This window comes from Nerophis ophidion, linkage group LG20 (genome assembly GCF_033978795.1).
Source record: "Nerophis ophidion isolate RoL-2023_Sa linkage group LG20, RoL_Noph_v1.0, whole genome shotgun sequence".
Taxonomy (NCBI): Eukaryota; Metazoa; Chordata; class Actinopteri; order Syngnathiformes; family Syngnathidae; genus Nerophis; species Nerophis ophidion.
Genome location: NC_084630.1, coordinates 23199590 through 23219001, shown reverse-complemented (window position 1 = coordinate 23219001; position 19412 = coordinate 23199590). Strand labels below are relative to the sequence as shown.

The 19412-nt window shown below is 40.1% G+C and overlaps 2 protein-coding genes across 2 annotated transcripts in view; one reads left to right on the top strand and one right to left on the bottom strand.

Moving 5' to 3' along the window:
• Positions 1 to 1012: 1012 nt before the first annotated feature.
• etaa1a (ETAA1 activator of ATR kinase a) lies at positions 1013 to 7943 on the bottom strand. Its single transcript, XM_061880718.1, has 5 exons — positions 7669 to 7943; positions 3777 to 3905; positions 3634 to 3701; positions 2104 to 2216; positions 1013 to 2024 (listed from the first exon to the last, which is right to left on the bottom strand). The coding sequence occupies exons 1-5, from the start codon at positions 7805 to 7807 to the stop codon at positions 1067 to 1069; spliced, it is 1407 nt and encodes a 468-aa protein (XP_061736702.1). The 5' UTR covers positions 7808 to 7943; the 3' UTR covers positions 1013 to 1066.
• A 5447-nt stretch (positions 7944 to 13390) lies between these two features.
• Positions 13391 to 19412, top strand: part of LOC133538856 (equilibrative nucleoside transporter 2-like) — a 28699-nt gene continuing 22677 nt past the window's right edge. Inside the window, exon 1 of the mRNA XM_061880717.1 lies at positions 13391 to 13510. The gene's annotated coding sequence lies outside the window, so the exon portion shown is untranslated. The remainder of the gene's footprint in view (positions 13511 to 19412) is intronic.

Below are 19412 nucleotides of genomic sequence, written 5' to 3'. Positions count from 1 at the left end.
GGGTAAGTGGTTGAAAAATTAACTGAAATAGTTGGCACGTGTCACCTTCCAAATTGTATAAGTGTAAGGCTTGGGAATTAGGGAAAACATTTACTGAAAAAGTTAGCATGCTAATGTGAGCATTCTAACATATGTCAAGTAGAAAGTTGTATGACTGGTTGGGAAATTAACTGAAAAAGTCAGCACGCTAATGTTTGCACATACCAAATTATTTTATTTATATATATATAATGTCAAGTAAATAATTGTATGATTGCGGTAAGCAGTTGCAAAATGAACTGAAAAAGTTAGCACGCATCACATGCTAAATTGTATGAGTGTAAGGGGTATGGCTCAGGAATTAGGGAAAACATTTACTGAAAAAGTTAGCATGCTAATGTGAGCATTCCAACGGTGTATGTCAAGTAGAAAGTTGTGTGACTGGTTGAGAAATTAGCTGAAAGGGTTATTAGCACGCTAATGTTCGCACATCCCAAATTATATAAGTCTATGGTGTATGGCTGGGGAATTAGTGAAAAAATTAACTGAAAAAGTTAGCATGCTAACAGCATATGTCAAGTAGATAGTTGTGACTCTGGGGTAAATGGTTGCTAAATTATCCAAAAAAGTTTGCACGCTAATGTTTGCACGTACCAAATTCTATAGATCTAAGCTGTATGGCTGTGGAATTACTGAAAAAGTTAGCATGCTAACAGTTAACATGTGTCAAGTAAATAGTTGAATAACTCTGGGGTAAATGGTTGCAAAATTAGCCATTAAATTTAGCATGCTTACAGCATAGGTCAAATAAATGGATGTATGACTTTGGGATAAATAATTGCAAAATTAGCCATAAAAGTTAGCATGCTAATGCTAGCATTCTCATACCTGAGAAAAAAACCGAGCATTTTGTCTTAGGAACTGATCAAGTCTGTTAGGTAGAAGTCTGAATACTGCCTGTCGTTTTCAATGTGGAAATTTCAGGTTGTTTATCTTTGAAAATGGCCAGTAGATAATACCACAAAGAGGTGCATGATGGGAAAAACGCTCGTTTATTGACAAGAAGAGAATAAAAAGAAGAGTTGAGTCAGGTGACGAGCCTTCCAGGTCCTTGCAGGTTCTGGACCTCCCGCAGGCGGCGCTGGCGGCGCTCCAGAGCCTGCTGCTTCTTCAGCTGGATCTCAGCCGCCGAACACCTGGCTGACACCACGCCGGGAGCAATGATGTCATCATCTACGCCATTTTTGTCGAGGCTCACACTGGTCTTAGCTTTGTTAGTCGCCGTGGCAACAGGGGGGCTGGGCTTCTTAAAGGTGAACTTCTTGGAGCTTCCAGAAGAGTCTCGGACTCGAGTGCTTCCTGTAGCGGGAGGGGCGGAGCTATAGAGTCCAGGAAGGTGCGGGATGCGGCTCTCCAGGTCCTCGCACAGCTCGCACAGCAGCTGGTCCTCGGCCGGGTCGTCCCAGAGCGGCTCCGAGGAGAAGAAGGAGTCCAAGTCGTCCTCCGGGAAGAGGTTCCCTGTTGCCATGGAAACGGCAGCAGAAGTCTGACTGGAACACACGTCACGTGACCTGTTTGACACGCCCCTTCCTGCTGAGCTCAAACGCCGCAAGGACAGGAAGTCGGCGGAAGAAGCCCGAGTTGTTGTTCCCTCTAATTGGCTGAGGGGGGGCGCCCTCACCTGGGTGGAGCAGTGCTGCGGGGCGCCCAACTTCTCGGCGTTCTGCGTCATCTCCACGAGTATCGAGTCGTTGAGCAGGTCGTCGTCCTCCCAGTCGTTGGTGGCGTGGCAAGGCATCATGGGACATTTCCCGGCGGGCTCGCTTGGACTCTGGAACCGGCTGCTGAGCTGACTGGGTTCGTCTAACAGGAAGTCCAGGTCTGCAAGTTGCTTTAGCTCCGCCCCCGCCCGCTCGGAGTCGGACTCGCGTCCTGACGCCGGCATGCTCTCTCGGTTCTGGGCCGCCGCCTCCTCCTCGTCACCGTGGTACCAGCGGAGGTCAAACCGCTTGGCCAGCTTCAGCAGCTCGTCCACGCCGTTGGACCTGTCGTCATGGCAACACAAGACCAGTGATATCAGACTGCGCAGGCCAAGATGGCCGACACGGACGCAAATATGTGCACCTGGGTGACTTCCTCCTGCTTTTGGGAGGCTGAACGTCCGGCGTGCACGGGATGGCGGCGCTGTCTCCGATCCACTGCTGCAACGTCGGCTCGGCCACCCGCGGCCTGCCGTGCTGCACAGCATACATTCTTCTTTTACATCATGTCGCACATGCTATCACACATTTGGCATGCAAACATATATCATCCATACTTGTTTTAACATATCGCACATGGCATCACATATCTATACTTGTTTTAATTATATCGCAAATTTGACATGCAAACACATATCCGTATTTGTTGTGATTATATCGCACATTCGACACGCAAACATACTTGTTTTAGATGATATCGCACATGGTATCACACTTGTCATGCAAACACATCCACCCTTGTTTTAGATATTGCAAATGGCATTACATTTGGCACGCAAACACATATCTTTACTTGTTTTGATTATATCGCACATTTGACATGCAAACACATCTATACTTGTTTTGATTATATCGCACATTTGACATGCAAACACATATCCATACTTGTTTTGATTATATCGCACATTTGACATGCAAACATATCATCCATACTTGTTGATTATATCGCACATTTGACATGCGATTTGACATGCACACACATCCTCCATACTTGTTTTTACATGCTATCACACATGGTATCACACATTTGACATGCATACACATCGTCCATACTTATTTTTACATGATATTGCACATGGTATCATCCATTTGACATGCAAACATCATCCATTCTTGTTTTAGATATCATCGCACATGGTATCACACATGTGACCTGCAACCACATCACCCATACTTGTTTTTGGATGATATCGCACACGGTATCACATTTGACATTCAAACACATCCATATTTGTTTTGATTATATCGCACATTTGACATGCAAACACATATCCATACTTGTTTTGATTATATCGCACATTTGACATGCAAACATATCATCCATACTTGATTATATCGCACATTTGACATGCGATTTGACATACCATGGTATTGCACATGGTATCACACATTTGACATGCACACACATCCTCCATACTTGTTTTTACATGATATTGCACATGGTATCACACATTTGACATGCATACACATCGTCCATACTTATTTTTACATGATATTGCACATGGTATCATCCATTTGACATGCAAACATCATCCATTCCTGTTTTAGATATCATCGCACATGGTATCACATGTGACCTGCAACCACATCACCCATACTTGTTTTTGGATGATATCGCACACGGTATCACATTTGACATTCAAACACATCCATATTTGTTTTGATTATATCGCACATTTGACATGCAAACACATATTCATACTTGTTTTTGATTATATCACAGGAGGTATCACATATTTGACATGCAAACGCATAACTTCCATACTTTTTGGATTATATTGCAGATGGTGTCACATTTGACATGCAAACACACATCCATACATGTTTTTGACGATATCGCACACAGTATCACACATTTGACATCCTTCAGGTCGGTGAGGCAGCTGTCACTGACCTCGGGGGCGATCCTGCTGACGATGTCCGAGATGCTGACAACTCCGCCGTGTTTCTTCCCTCGCTTGCCTGATGAGGAGAAGGTGACAAGGAGCTGACGTCAGCATTTTGGCCAGAAGGCGAGGTGAGTCAGAAAAGGTGTACCCAGTCTGTGAGGCGAAGGTGAGGTGGCGTCCCAGATGATGTCGTGATGGACCTCGCAGTCCTGTGGGGACTGGCTGCATAACGTAGAACCCAGTGTGGACCTGCTGGTCCTGGTGGGGGTCTTCAAGTCTGCACCCAGTCACAGTTGCACTTTCTTTAACGCACCGCTTCTCAATTGGGGGGGCGTGATAAAACTACTGGTTGAGCTAAAACATGCATGAAATACACAGGTGTCAGGGGGGGCGTGATAAAACTATTGGTTTGGCAAAAACATGCATGAAATACTGAGGTGTCAGGGGGGGCGTGATAAAACTATTGGTTGGGCAAAAAGATGCTTGCGTACATGAAATACTAAGGTGTCAGGGGGGCGTGATAAAACTATTAGTTGGGCAAAAACATGCTTGCGTACATGAAATACAAAGGTGTCAGGGGGGGTCGATAAAACTATTGGTTGGGCTAAAACATGCATGAAAAACTAAGGTGTCAGGGGGGCGTGATAAAAGTATTGGTTGGGCTAAAACATGCTTGCATACATGAAATACTAAGGTGTCAGGGGGGCGTGAAAACTATTGGTTTGGCTAAAACATGCATGAAATACTAAGGTGTCGGGGGGGCGTGATAAAACTATTGGTTGGGCTAAAACATGCTTGCGTACATGAAATACTAAGGTGTCAGGGGGGCGTGATAAAACTATTGGTTGGGCTAAAACATGCATGAAATACTAAGGTGTCAGGGGGCGTGATAAAACTATTGGTTGGGCTAAAACATGCATGAAATACTAAGGTGTCAGGGGGGGCGTGATAAAACTATTGGTTGGGCTAAAACATGCTTGCGTACATGAAATACTAAGGTGTCAGGGGGGCGTGATAAAACTATTGGTTGGGCAAAAACATGCTTGCGTACATGAAATACTAAGGTGTCAGGGGGGCTTGATAAAACTATTGGTTGGGCTAAAACATGCATGAAATACTAAGGTGTCGGGGGCGTGATAAAACTATTGGTTGGGCTAAAACATGTTTGCGTACATGAAATACTAAGGTGTCAGGGGGCGTGATAAAACTATTGGTTGGGCTATAACATGCATGAAATACTAAGGTGTCAGGGGGGGCGTGATAAAACTATTGGTTGGGCAAAAACATGCTTGCGTACATGAAATACTAAGGTGTCAGGGGGGCTTGATAAAACTATTTGTTGGGCTAAAACATGCATGAAATACTAAGGTGTCAGGGGGGCGTGATAAAACTATTGGTTGGGCTAAAACATGCTTGTGTACATGAAATACTAAGGTGTCAGGGGGGCGTGATAAAACTATTGGTTGGGCTAAAACATGCATGAAATACTAAGGTGTCAGGGGGGCGTGATAAAACTATTGGTTGGGCTAAAACATGCTTGCGTACATGAAATACTAAGGTGTCAGGGGGGCGTGATAAAACTATTGGTTGGGCAAAAACATGCTTGCGTACATGAAATACTAAGGTGTCAGGGGGGCATGATAAAACTATTGGTTGGGCTAAAACATGTATGAAATACTAAGGTGTCAGGGGGGCGTGATAAAATTATTGGTTGGGCTAAAACATGCACAAAATGCTAAGGTGTCAGGGGGGCGTGATAAAATTATTGGTTGGGCAAAAACATGCATGAAATACTTAGGTGTCGGGGGGCGTGATAAAATTATTGGTTGGACAAAAACATGCATGAAATACTAAGGTGTCAGGGGGGCGTGATAAAACTATTGGTTGGGCTAAAACATGAATGAAATACTAAGGTGTCTGGGGGCGTGATAAAACTATTGGTTGGGCCAAAACATGAATGAAATACTAAGGTGTCGGGGGGCGTGATAAAACTATTGGTTGGGCTAAAACATGCATGAAATACACAGGTGTCGGGGGGCGTGATAAAACTATTGGTTGGGCTAAAGCATGCATGAAATACTAAGGTGTCAGGGGGGCGTGATAAAACTATTGGTTTGGCTAAAACATGCATGAAATACTCAGGTGTCAGGGGGGCTTGATAAAACTATTGGTTGGGATAAATCATGCATGAAATACTAAGGTGTCAGGGGGGGTGTGAGAAAACTATTGGTTGGGCTAAAACATGCATAAAATGCTAAGATGTCAGGGGGGCGTGATAAAACTATTGGTTGGGATAAATCATGCATGAAATACTAAGGTGTCAGGAGGGCGTGATAAAACTATTGGTTGGGATAAATCATGCATGAAATACTAAGGTGTCAGGGGGGCGTGATAAAACTATTGGTTGGGCTAATACATGCTTGCGTACATGAAATACTAATGTGTCAGGGGGGCGTGATAAAACTATTGGTTGGGCTAAAACATGAATGAAATACTAAGGTGTCAAGGGGGGCGTGATAAAACTATTGGTTGGGCAAAATCATGAATGAAATACTAAGGTGTCGGGGGGCGTGATAAAACTATTGGTTTGGCTAAAACATGCATGAAATACTCAGGTGTCAGGGGGGCTTGATAAAACTATTGGTTGGGATAAATCATGCATGAAATACTAAGGTGTCAGGGGGGTGTGAGAAAACTATTGGTTGGGCTAAAACATGCATAAAATGCTAAGATGTCAGGGGAGCGTGATAAAACTATTGGTTGGGATAAAAAATGCATGAAATACTAAGGTGTCAGGGGGGCGTGATAAAACTATTGGTTGGGATAAATCATGCATGAAATACTAAGGTGTCAGGGGGGCGTGATAAAACTATTGGTTGGGCTAAAACATGCATGAAATACACAGGTGTCGGGGGGCGTGATAAAACTATTGGTTGGGCTAAAACATGAATGAAATACTAAGGTGTCAGGGGGGCGTGATAAAACTATTGGTTGGGCTAAAGCATGCATGAAATACTAAGGTGTCAGGGGGGCGTGATAAAACTATTGGTTGGGCTAAAACATGCATGAAATACTAAGGTGTCGGGGGGCGTGATAAAATTATTGGTTGGGCTAAAACATGCACGAAATACTAAGGTGTCGGGGGGCGTGATAAAACTATTGGTTGGGCAAAAACATGCATGAAATACACACGTGTCGGGGGGGCGTGATAAAACTATTGGTTGAGCTAAAACATGCATGAAATACTAAGGTGTGAGGGAGGCGTGATAAAACCATTGGTTGGGCTAAAACATGCATGAAATACTAAGGTGTTGGGGGGCGTGATAAAACTATTGGTTGGGCTAAACCATGCATGAAATATTTAGGTGTCGGGGGCGTGATAAAATTATTGGTTGGGCAAAAACATGCTTGCGTGCATGAAATACTAAGGTGTCATGGGGGCGTGATAAAACTATTGGTTGGGCTAAAACATGCTCGCGTACATGAAACACTAAGGTGTCTGGGGGGCGTGAGAAAATTGTTTGGCTAATACATGCTTGCTACATGAAATACTAAGGGGTCAGGGGGGTGTGATAAAACTATTGGTTGGGCTAAAACATGCATGAAATACTCAGGTGTCGGGGGCGTGATAAAATTATTGGTTGGGCTAAAACATGCATGAAAAACTCAGGTGTGAGGGGGGGCGTGAGAAAACGTTACACCCCTTCAGTTGATGCCAGTAATTTAGAGTGGTTTGAACGGATCAATAAATAAATATGATCATGTTGTCAATCATATTTCAATTAAGGGGGGCGTGAACAAAGAAGTCCCAAAAGGGGCATGACAATAAAATGGAGAAGCACTGATTGCACACATTAAGATTGACCACTTTTAATGACAGCATTATTTCAACATCAAGTCCGGAAGTTAGCGTTCAAAACGTAAAGTTGTGACGCCGAATTGAAAACAAAACTCGGTTTGTTCGGACTTAAGCCAAATACATTCGCAACAGAAAGAAGAAAGTGGACGTTTGTGAGTACTAATGTCGGGAGCTTACTGACCGCACTTTGGAGACTTTGTTCGTGTCTGTGGACTTTTTCTCAACGTTCTGCTTAGGCGGTTCGTTCTGGTCCTGGGGGCCGCGTCGTTGTCGTGCGGCGGACCAGCCCGTCCACGTTGTCCCTGCGTGTCTGCGAACATTGCGGAGCGAACTTCTACTTTGAGAGAAAACAAAGTCCGCCATGTTGACAACAACAATCAGAATACACAAGCTGGCAAAGTCCCGCCATCTTGTCAAAAAAGCAGGGATGTGGCTTTGCGCATGCGCCAAACTCTTGCTCTTATTCGTCTTTATTTTATTGTCAGCACTGTGCACTCCCGCCCCTACTGGACATAAATAGATAAATAAATGGGTTGTACTTGTATAGCGCTTTTCTACTTTCAAGGTACTCAAAGCGCTTTGACACTACTTCCACATTTACCCATTCACACACACTGATGGGGAGCTGCCATGCAAGGCGCTAACCAGCACCCATCAGGAGCAAGGGTAAAGTGTCTTGCTCAGGACACAACGGACGTGACGAGTTTGGTACTAAGTGGGGATTGAACCAGGGACCCTCGGGTTCCGCACGGCTACTCTCCCACTGCGCCACGCCGTCCCTAAACATGGCACGTTACTAAACCTGTCTGTGACTTGTCTCCTCCTTGTTGCAATACACCTTCACAAATATTAATATTCTAGTCTTTTATTTCTATTTAGCGTCCATTTACTGAGCTGCCCGACTATGGAAGTACAATTATCTCACATCAACTTATATACGTATCAATATGATATTAATACATATGCTTATATTAATAAATATACAAATACATATGTGATATACAAATAAATAATTGGTATAAAAAAACACATATTTGTAAATGTATTTTTGAGATTTGAAAATATATACAAATAAAATGTATAAATACAAAAATGTGACATACAAGTAAATCAAGAAGTTGTATAAATAAATGTGTATTTGTAAATGTAGTTTTGAGATTTTGATATGAATATGTTTGATTTTGTATTTGTATTTGTATTGCGTTTGCATATATAGATTGTTTTTTTTGTTTTGTGTCGATGAAACATTCCTCCCACAAACCAGATACACAAATAAATGTGACCTACACACTCCCCTGAACAACAAGCAGAGGGCGCTGCAGCCAGAGCGGTCTGGGTCACAGTGCATTATACGCACTATATGTATTATATGCAAAATGCCCTAAGTTCTCTGCAAAAAACAATCCACGTCTTTACAGAAAGAACGCACAATGGGCCTGAGCTAGCTAATGTTAATGTTGTATTAGCTGATGATAATTTATCCAGATCATCTGAAAGACCGTGCTAGCTGCTTTATTTTATTGTATCAATGCCTCTTAATGACCTTGTCCCAATGTAGATACTGATCTCTTTTCAGTGGAATGTGTAGCCTTGGCTGCAGTTCCCTCTGCTGGTTGTTCAGGGGAGTGTGTAGGTCACATTTATTTGTGCATCTGCTCTGTGGGAGGAATGTCTCGTTGACACAAAAGCAAAAAAGCGATCCACATATGCAAACTCAATACAAATCATCATCATCATAGCAGTCTGTCGAGCACGACAATGACTGTTTCATTTAGGTCGGATCATAGACTTCCACTCAGCCCTGTCTTTTGCTTTAGATGCCAGGTTGCAGTGTCGTATAGTGGAGTATGGTTGCAAAGCTGAAACTTAAAGGAATTGAAACTTAAAGGAATTGATGAAAAGGCACCACCAGGAGTGGAGCCTGCGACTTAATTTGACTCAACACGAGGAACGTTACCTGGCCTGGACACGGAAAGGATTGACAGATTGATGGCTCTTTCTCAAACTCAAACTCAATACAAATACAAATACAAAATCAAGCATATTCATATTCAAATCTCAAAACTATATTTACAAATACACGTTTATTTATACAAATTCTCGATTTTATTTGTATGTCACATTTTTATATTTATACATTTTATTTGCATATATTTTTGAATCTCAAAAATATATTTACAAATACGCACATTCGTTTATTTGTATATCACTGTCATGTTGTGTTGGAGATGAACCCCAAGATGCAGATATGACGGCAGGCATTGAGCAGCAAAACGTAATTTAATGTTCAAAAATTAAGGCAAAAAAACCCCCAGCAACTCAGAGAAAGGAAACAGGATGCCAGGAACAGGAACTAGAAGACGAGGAACAAAAAAGACAACATGCTGCAAACAGCTACAGGTTCGGGTACAAACGGTCAGAACTAGAAGTCATAATGATAATAATCCAGCCCAGAGTGGAGGAACAAGCAGGACTATTATCCTGGCTGATTGACACCAGGTGTGGCCCCGTGCCAATCAGCCACAGCTGAGGGGAAAAAACACTCAGGGATAACAGCAGGAAATAAAGACAAAATAAGAGCGCTGACGGGAAATAAGACAAACACAGAGGAAAAACTAAAACATGTCCAAACTGTAAGGTACAAACCTGACAATCATATTTGTATTTGTAGTTGGATATTTATCAATATATATGTATTAATTAATATATATGTATTAATATCATACATATATAAGTTGATGTGAGACAATCCTACTTCCATACCCGACCCATGTGTACACAGTCGTGTAGTTTTTAAACTTCTGTATTCACTACACATATTAAAGTACATGTTAAAGTAATTATTTGTTGGTATGACTACAAAATTCCTTGAATCATTGATAAATATTTAAATAAATTATTAAATAATTAGTTCAATATCAAAATCATTATTCAATGCATAGATAATACAATTTACTTGAATAAATAATGACATGTAATGCCACATTTCTGTGTTTTATTTCAGTTGTAGTTCATTTATGAATGTGGAATCTGAACCGAGGATGTCGTGGTGGTTTGTGCAGCCCTTTGAGACACTTGTGGTTTAGGGCTATATAAATAAACATTGATTGATTGATGAGTCATTTATGTATTTTTTTGATTGAACACACCAAACATAAACATCCACAATGTGCAAACAAATTAAGACATTTCCAATATACTTTAACGTTTTCAAATATCTTCCAGGTTGAACAATACCAACATCTTTATACAATAAAAATAGATTAAAAAAAAACATGAATAATTGGGCTACTCTTTCTTTCTTTCTTTCTTTCTTTCTTTCTTTCTTTCTTTCTTTCTTTCTTTCTTTCTTTATTTCTTTCTTTCTTTTTTCATTCTTTCTTTCTTTCTTTCTTTCTTTCTTTCTTTCTTTAGTTGATTTGGATCATGAACACACTTCTAGCATAAAACATCACACAATTACATTTAATTTCACTTGACATCATGTCCGAAAAGGAGCAGGAAGAAGCAAAGCTTATTTAATCCTACTCCTTTCCCACTTCAGAGCGTTTACAAATAAATACATTCATTTACTGACTTTTTTGGAGTAAAATGACATCCGTGAAAGAGTAATACAACAGTTTTGTAATATATAATGAAGTCAGTCATTATTAACATACTGAGATGAAGAATATCTTATTTTCTATAAGGTTGAAAGTATTTCTCATAATTCTTCTTCTTTGTACTTTGTAAGCACTATTCATCTGAACAAGCTCTTAAAGTGGATCATATCGGTACAATGTTTAACGTCTTTACCTAAACCATTCCATCATTTAATTTCACATACTGGTATGCAAAAGGTTCTAAGTCACTGGTTCTTAACCTGGGTTCGATGGAACCCTAGGGGTTCGGTGAGTCGGCCTCAGGGGTTTGGCGGAGGTCAAAATACACCCGACTCATCGTGTCAATAAAAACTTCTCCCTATTAGGGTATTACGGATAGGGCAACAGCAGAAGTCACACTGATCTGCAGGTGTGTCATTTGTTGTGAGTTTATACACTGTGTTGATTTTGTTCTTTGAACAAGGTGATGTTCATGCACAGTTCATTTTGTGCACCAGTAAAAAAAACATGGTAACACTTTAGTATGGGGAACATATTCACCATTAATAAGTGACTTATTAACATGCAAATTAGTAACATATTGGCCCTTAACCAGTCATCATTAAGTACTTATTAATGCCTTATACGGCATGGCCTCATTATAACCCTAACCCTCTAACCCTAACCCTAACCCTAACCCTAACCCTAACCCTAACCAAATAACTCTAAATTAAGTCTTTGTTACTTAGAATATGTTCTCCATACTAAAGTGTTACCAAAAACACATAACTTTGTCTTAAATTTGAATTTTTTAAATTTATTTTTTACTAAGAAGTGTTCGATGGATGCGTATATAAAACTAATGGGGTTCTGTACCTCCAACAAGGTTAAGAACCACTGTTCTAAGTGTTGTACGTGAATACAAATGTTTTAAGTTACATTTTCCTCTAAGGTTATATTTCTCCTCTTTATTTGAGAAAAATTGTTGTACATTATTTGGTAGCAGGTTATAGTTTGCTTTGTGAATCATTTTAGCTGTTTGCAATTTTACCAAATTGTCAAACTTTAATATTTTTGACTTAATAAATAAAGTGTTTGTATTTTCTCTATATCCAACATTATGTATCAGTCTAATTGATCTTTTCTGTAACACGGTTAACCAATGTAGCACACATTTGTAGTTATTTCCCATATTTCTGCATAATAAGTCAGATATATAACACTAGTGAGCAGTAGAGAATAAGGATTGATTTTTGGCTCAGGGGCATATTTTGCTTTATTCTTTATTGAAATGTTTGTTTGTCACCTTATGTTGTGTATTTTCTTATGTGAGATTTCCAGTTAATTTTATCATCTATTAATACTCCCAAAAATCTGTTTTGTTTTACCCTTTCAATGTCTACGCCATCTATTTGTATTCGTGCCTGATGCTCCTTTCTACTGTTACCAAATAGCATTATTTTACTCTAAAACAACTTAATCAAATAAAGACAATAATGTAAGGGCTTTTAAAAATGTGTTTTTATACCATTTTCCAAGATTTTAATAACAATTTAAAATCATTAATCCAATGGGAGTATTTGGGTTTTACTTTTAAGAAATCAACTTTCATGGATGAAAAATTTAGCTTGCAACATAATAAAATGATTAATCATTGCTTTATTTTATAAATATACCAAATGTAATCTCGTGTATGGTAAACGGGGACGTCTCCAACCTCTGATGTCCTCCCAAAAGAACACATTCCAGAGAGAAATGACTCCCAGGGCGCTGGAGCGTACACGATAAAGAAATGTGTATATCAGTGGTGGGGGTTAAACTATGGAATTCTCTTTACAGTGAGATAAAAGATTGTGGAACTATATTCCAATTGAAAAAATATATAAAGACAGAACAATAAGATCGTATGGACAGCTGTAAGTGTTTTCATTTTGCTTTATAATTATTATTTTACTTCTTTTTTGTCTGGTTTTGTATTTGTTTTGTATCATCCCGTGAGGTGTATATTACTTTTTTGTTCGGTTTGTACTTCATGAAGTTTTGAACTGGTTGTTTTTTTTGTGTTTTTTATGTTTGTTTTCATTATATTTGGATGTATTTGTTTTATGTTGTATGCTTGTGAATCCGGGCTATCCCTATCTAAGTCTACTTATTATGTTGAAGGGGGCAGGAAATAAAATATTTTCTTCATCCTGTTCCTTCTCAAGCATAGATGTGTAAATATTTGTTTAGTTGCTAAAGTTTACTTGTCTATTGATCAAAAATGCACACCAATGAAGGAGGTAAATAAAAAATAAAATAAAATAAAGACCTGCAGGGGGCAGCAGTGCGCCGAGGATGCCGGAAACCACCGAAGAAAAAAAAGAAAAAGAATGCGCGCGCTCCTTTGAAGACTTTCTCACTAAACTTTCATTGTTTAGGATCAAACTCCAAGAGGATCAGGTGAGTTCCTGTTTACATTCTCGCCTTTTATAAATCACATTCTCTGTCATAATTCGGACGGCAGTGTTTGCAGTTATAAATAAACGTTATTTGGGCGCCAATTTAACTGGCATGATCTACGTTTCCGTCATTTCACCTTATCGTAAAGCAGGGGTCTCAAACTCAATGTACTTGGTGGCCACCGGATGCAGAAATTGGATGAGGCTGGGCCGCAAGAAAAGATTTCTTAAAAAATCTAACATGCACTTTTATGAATGGCTTTCCCGCCCTAGCAAAACCCTCACCATTTTTCACTGCAGTCAAGCCAGCCGCACTTGAATCTGAAATGCGCCTATAACCTTAGACATTACGGTAATTGAGCTAATAAATACATATAAAATGTGTAAAGCATTACATTTCAAATATAAGAGGTGTATCTCCAATAGCCCTTATAGGACTATTATCCTGCAATGTTTGGGGTCAAGAGGTAACATGACCTGGAAGCTATTGAGCTAAATAGTAATAAAAAAAGTAATAAATTCATATAAAATATGTAAAGCATGGAAATTGAAATATAAAACGTGTATATCCACTAACCCATATAGGACTATCATCCTGCAATGTTTGGGGTCAATAGGTCACATGACCTGGAAGCTATTGAGCAAAAACGCTAATATATACAGGAATAAATTAATATAAAATATGTAAAGCATTAAAATTGAAATGTAAGAAGTGTATCTCCAATAGCCCTTATAGGACTATTATCCTGCAATGTTTGGGGTCAACAGGTCACATGACCTGGAAGCTATTGAGCAAAAACGCTAATATTTACAGGAATAAATTCACATAAAATAAATAAAGCATGGAAATTGAAATATGAGTGGTGCATCTCAACCAACTCATATAGGACTACCATCCTGCACTGTTTGGGGTCAATGGGTCACATGACCTGGAAGCCATAGAGCTAAAACAAAAAAAACAGACACATGTCCGTGCGCATACACTCTTCAACACACCGAAGAATAAAAACCCACTGACCAATTATTTGATGTGTGTGTGAATGGTGCTTTGTCCTAGCGCAATAGCTCCCAGGTCATGTGACCTATTGACCCCATACAGTGCAAATTGATAGTCCGATATGGGCTAGTGGAGATAGACCTCTTATATTTCTATTTCAATGCTTTATATATTTTATATGAATTTATTCCTGTAAATATTCACGTTTTTGCTCAATAGCTTCCAAGTCATGTGACCTACTGACCCCAAACAGTGCAGGATGATAGTCCAATATGAGTCGGTTGAGATACACCTCTTATATTTCAATGTCCATGCTTTATTTATTTTATATGAATTTATTCCAGTAAATACTAGCGTTTTTGCTCAATAGCTTCCAAGTCATGTGACCTATTGACCCCATACAGTGCAAAGTGATAGTCCTATATGGGCTAGTGGAGATACACCTCTTATATTTCTATTTCAATGCTTTACATATTTTATATGAATTTATTCCTGTAAATATTAGCGTTTTTGCTCAATAGCTTCCAGGTCATGTGACCTCTTGACCCCAAACATTGCAGGATAATAGTCCTATATGGGTTAGTGGAGATACACCTCTTTAATTTCAATTTCCATGCTTTGCATATTTTATATGAATTTATTAATTTTTTTATTACTATTTAGCTCAATAGCTTCCAGGTCATGTGACGTCTTGACCCCAAACATTGCAGGCTAATAGTCCTATAAGGGCTATTGGAGATACACCTCTTACATTTCAATTTCCATGCTTTACATATTTTATATGAATTTATTCCTGTAAATATTAGCATTTTTGCTCAATAGCTTCCAGGTCATGTGACCTCTTGACCCCAAACATTGCAGGATAATAGTCCTATATGGGCTAGTGGAGATACACCTCTTATATTTCAATTTCAATGCTTTACACATTTTATATGAATTTAGTAGCTCAATTACCGTAATGTCTAACGTATAGGCGCATTTCAATCAATCAATCAATGTTTACTTATATAGCCCTAAATCACTAGTGTCTCAAAGGGCTGCACAAACCACCACGACATCCTCGGTAGGCCCACATAAGGGCAAGGAAAACTCCCACCCAGTGGGACATCGGTGACAATAATGACCCAGTGGGACGTCGGTGACAATAATGACTATGAGAACCTTAGAGAGGAGGAAAGCAATGGATGTCGAGCGGGTCTAACATGATACTGTGAAAGTTCAATCCACAATGGATCCAACACAGTCGCGAGAGTCCGGTCCAAAGCGGATCCAACACAGCAGCGAGAGTCCCGTTCACAGCGGAGCCAGCAGGAAACCATCCCAAGCGGAGGCGGATCAGCAGCGCAGAGATGTCCCCAGCCGATACACAGGCAAGCAGTACATGGCCACCGGATCGGACCGGACCCCCTCCACAAGGGACATAGAAGAAAAAGAAAAGAAACGGCAGATCAACTGGTCTAAAAAGGGAGTCTATTTAAAGGCTAGAGTATACAAATGAGTTTTAAGGTGAGACTTAAATGCTTCTACTGAGGTGGCATCTCGAACTGTTACCGGGAGGGCATTCCAGAGTACTGGAGCCCGAACGGAAAACGCTCTATAGCCCGCAGACTTTTTTTGGGCTTTGGGAATCACTAACAAGCCGGAGTCCTTTGAACGCAGATTTCTTGCCGGGACATATGGTACAATACAATCGGCAAGATAGGATGGAGCTAGACCGTGTAGTATTTTATACGTAAGTAGTAAAACCTTAAAGTCACATCTTAAGTGCACAGGAAGCCAGTGCAGGTGAGCCAGTACAGGCGTAATGTGATCAAACTTTCTTGTTCTTGTCAAAAGTCTAGCAGCCGCATTTTGTACCAACTGTAATCTTTTAATGCTAGACATGGGGAGACCCGAAAATAATACGTTACAGTAGTCGAGGCGAGACGTAACAAACGCATGGATAATGATCTCAGCGTCTTTAGTGGAATTTTTGCGATATTACGGAGATGAAAGAAGGCCGTTTTAGTAACGCTTTTAATGTGTGCCTCAAAGGAGAGAGTTGGGTCGAAGATAATACCCAGATTCTTTACCGTGTCGCCTTGTTTAATTGTTTGGTTGTCAAATGTTAGAGTTGTATTATTAAATAGAGTTCGGTGTCTAGCAGGACCGATAATCAGCATTTCCGTTTTTTTGGCGTTGAGTTGCAAAAAGTTAGCGGACATCCATTGTTTAATTTCATTAAGACACGCCTCCAGCTGACTACAATCCGGCTTGTTGGTCAGCTTTAGGGGCATGTAGAGTTGGGTGTCATCAGCATAACAGTGAAAGCTAACACCGTATTTGCGTATGATGTCACCTAGCGGCAGCATGTAGATGCTGAAGAGTGCAGGGCCAAGGACCGAACCCTGGGGAACTCCACACGTTACCTTAACGTAATCCGAGGTCACATTGTTATGGGAGACACACTGCATCCTATCAGTAAGATAAGAGTTAAACCAAGACAGGGCTAAGTCTGACATACCAATTCGTGTTTTGATACGTTCTAATAAAATATTATGATCGACGGTATCGAAAGCAGCGCTAAGATCGAGGAGCAGCAACATAGATGACGCATCAGAATCCATCGTTAGCAATAGATCATTAGTCATTTTTGCGAGGGCTGTCTCCGTGGAGTGATTTGCCCTGAAACCGGATTGAAAGGTTTCACATAGATTGTTAGACGCTAAGTGTTCATTTAACTGCTCTGCAACAATTTTTTCAAGGATTTTTGAAATAAAGGGAAGGTGAGACACCGGTCGGTAGTTTACCATGAGGTCAGGATCGAGGTTAGGTCTTTTAAGAAGAGGATGAATAACCGCTTTTTTGAATGCTAGGGGAACAGTGCCCGAGGGGAGTGATAAGTTTATAATATTTAGCACTGATGGACCTAATAATACAAAGAGCTCCTTGATCAGTTTCCCAGGAAGAGGGTCAAGTAAGCATGTTGTCTGTTTTATTCCATTTACACGTTGTAACAATTCCTCTCAGATTTCAGATTCAAGTGCGGCTGGCTTGACTGCAGTGATTTTTCCGGGAGACTCCTGAATTTCAGTGCACCTCCCGACAATCTACCGGTGCAAACATTCTCCCTAATTTGTCCCAATTTTCACCCGGCCGACATTATAAAGGGCTGCCGTGACTGCACTGCCTTTAAAGTCCTCTACAACAGTGGTTCTCAACCTTTTTTCACTGATGTACCCCCTAAGAATTTTTTTTTTAATTCAAGTACCCCCTAATCAGAGCAAAGCATTTTTGGTTAAAAAAAAGAGATAAAGAAGTAAAATACATTATGTAATCAGTTTCTGATTTATTAAATTGTATAACAGTGCAAAATATTGCTCATTTGTAGTGGTCTTTCTTGAACTATTTGGAAAAAAAGATATAAAAATAACTAAAAACTTGTTGAAAAAGAAACAAGTGATTCAATTCTAAATGCAGATTTCTCCACATAGGAGTAATCATCAACTCAGGGGGATTGTAATAGAGATCCATCTGGATTCATCAACTTTATTCTAAACATTTCTTCACAAAAAAAGAAATCTTTAACATCAATATTTATGGAACATGTCCACAAAAAGTCTAGCTGTCAACAGCCATACATTGTTGTATTATTCTTCCACAGTTTATGAACTTACATTAATGCTTCATTGAAGTATTATTCAATAAATATATTTATAAAGGATTTATGAATTGCTGCTGTTTTTTAGAATGTTTTTATTAAATGTCACTTGTCCCTTGGCATACCTTCAAGCGGCTCCAGGGGTCCGCGCACCCCCAAAAGACTTCTGCTCCTCTACATGTAATCGGGCACACTTTTATATTTCACAACCATTGTGCCTCTGTATCATGTTGTGTGAGACTTGTGCAGAACAACGTCAGTGGCTGCAATACGTACTTTTTCAACAGCCATACAGGTCTCTCTAAGGGTGCCGTATAAACAACTTTAAAACTGTTACAAATATGCGCCACACTGTGAACCCACACCAAACAAGAATGACAAACCCTTTTTGGGAGAATTTATGCACCCTAACACAACTTGAACACAAGAGAACAAATACCCAGAACACCTTGCAGGGCTACAATATACAACACCTCAACCGACGCAAGTAGGAAGGGTGGGGGTGTGGGGGGTTGGTGGTAGCGGGGGGGGGTGTATATTCTAGCCCTGCAAGGTGTTCTGGGTATTTGTTCCCTTGTGTTTAAGTTGTGTTAGGGTGCGTAAATTCTCCCGAAATGTGTTTGTCATTCTTGTTTGGTGTGGCTTCACAGTCTGGCACATATTTGTAACATTGTTAAAAGTTTTTTTACGTCCACCGTTAGTGTGACGTGTGTAGCTGTTGATCAAATATATCTTTCAACAACATAGGTGTGTCTCACATGGCCAAATGTAACATACAATTGGGTTTGAACACTGTCAGTTCAGGATGTTGGGGGCGTTAAAGACAGTGCCATACTGGCACTCCCTAATTATTGTTGATCTGGTAAATATCGACAGGGGCTTCGAGAGAATTGGTTCCATTTAATTCCGGTGTCTCCCGGGGATAACTGGGGATGTTGGCAAGCATGACCTATCAAGCGCCGTTCATATTAAACTCGCGGGCGCACCAACATTAAATTGTCATATTGAAGCGCAGGCCGCATAATATCATCTCGCCGGCCGCATGTTTGAGACCCCTCTCGTAAACCAAAGTAGGAATGAATGATTAATAGTAATAATACTAATAATATGCATATGAATACTTGCTGTAATGTGCTCTGAGTCTCTAGAAATGTGGCGCTCTAAAGAGCCTTTTTTTTAGATATATGCGTGCTAGTTGTAGTTTTTATTTGTATTATATTTTTATGTATTTATTTAATACACTGTAGCACTTTGAGGTTATTTGCT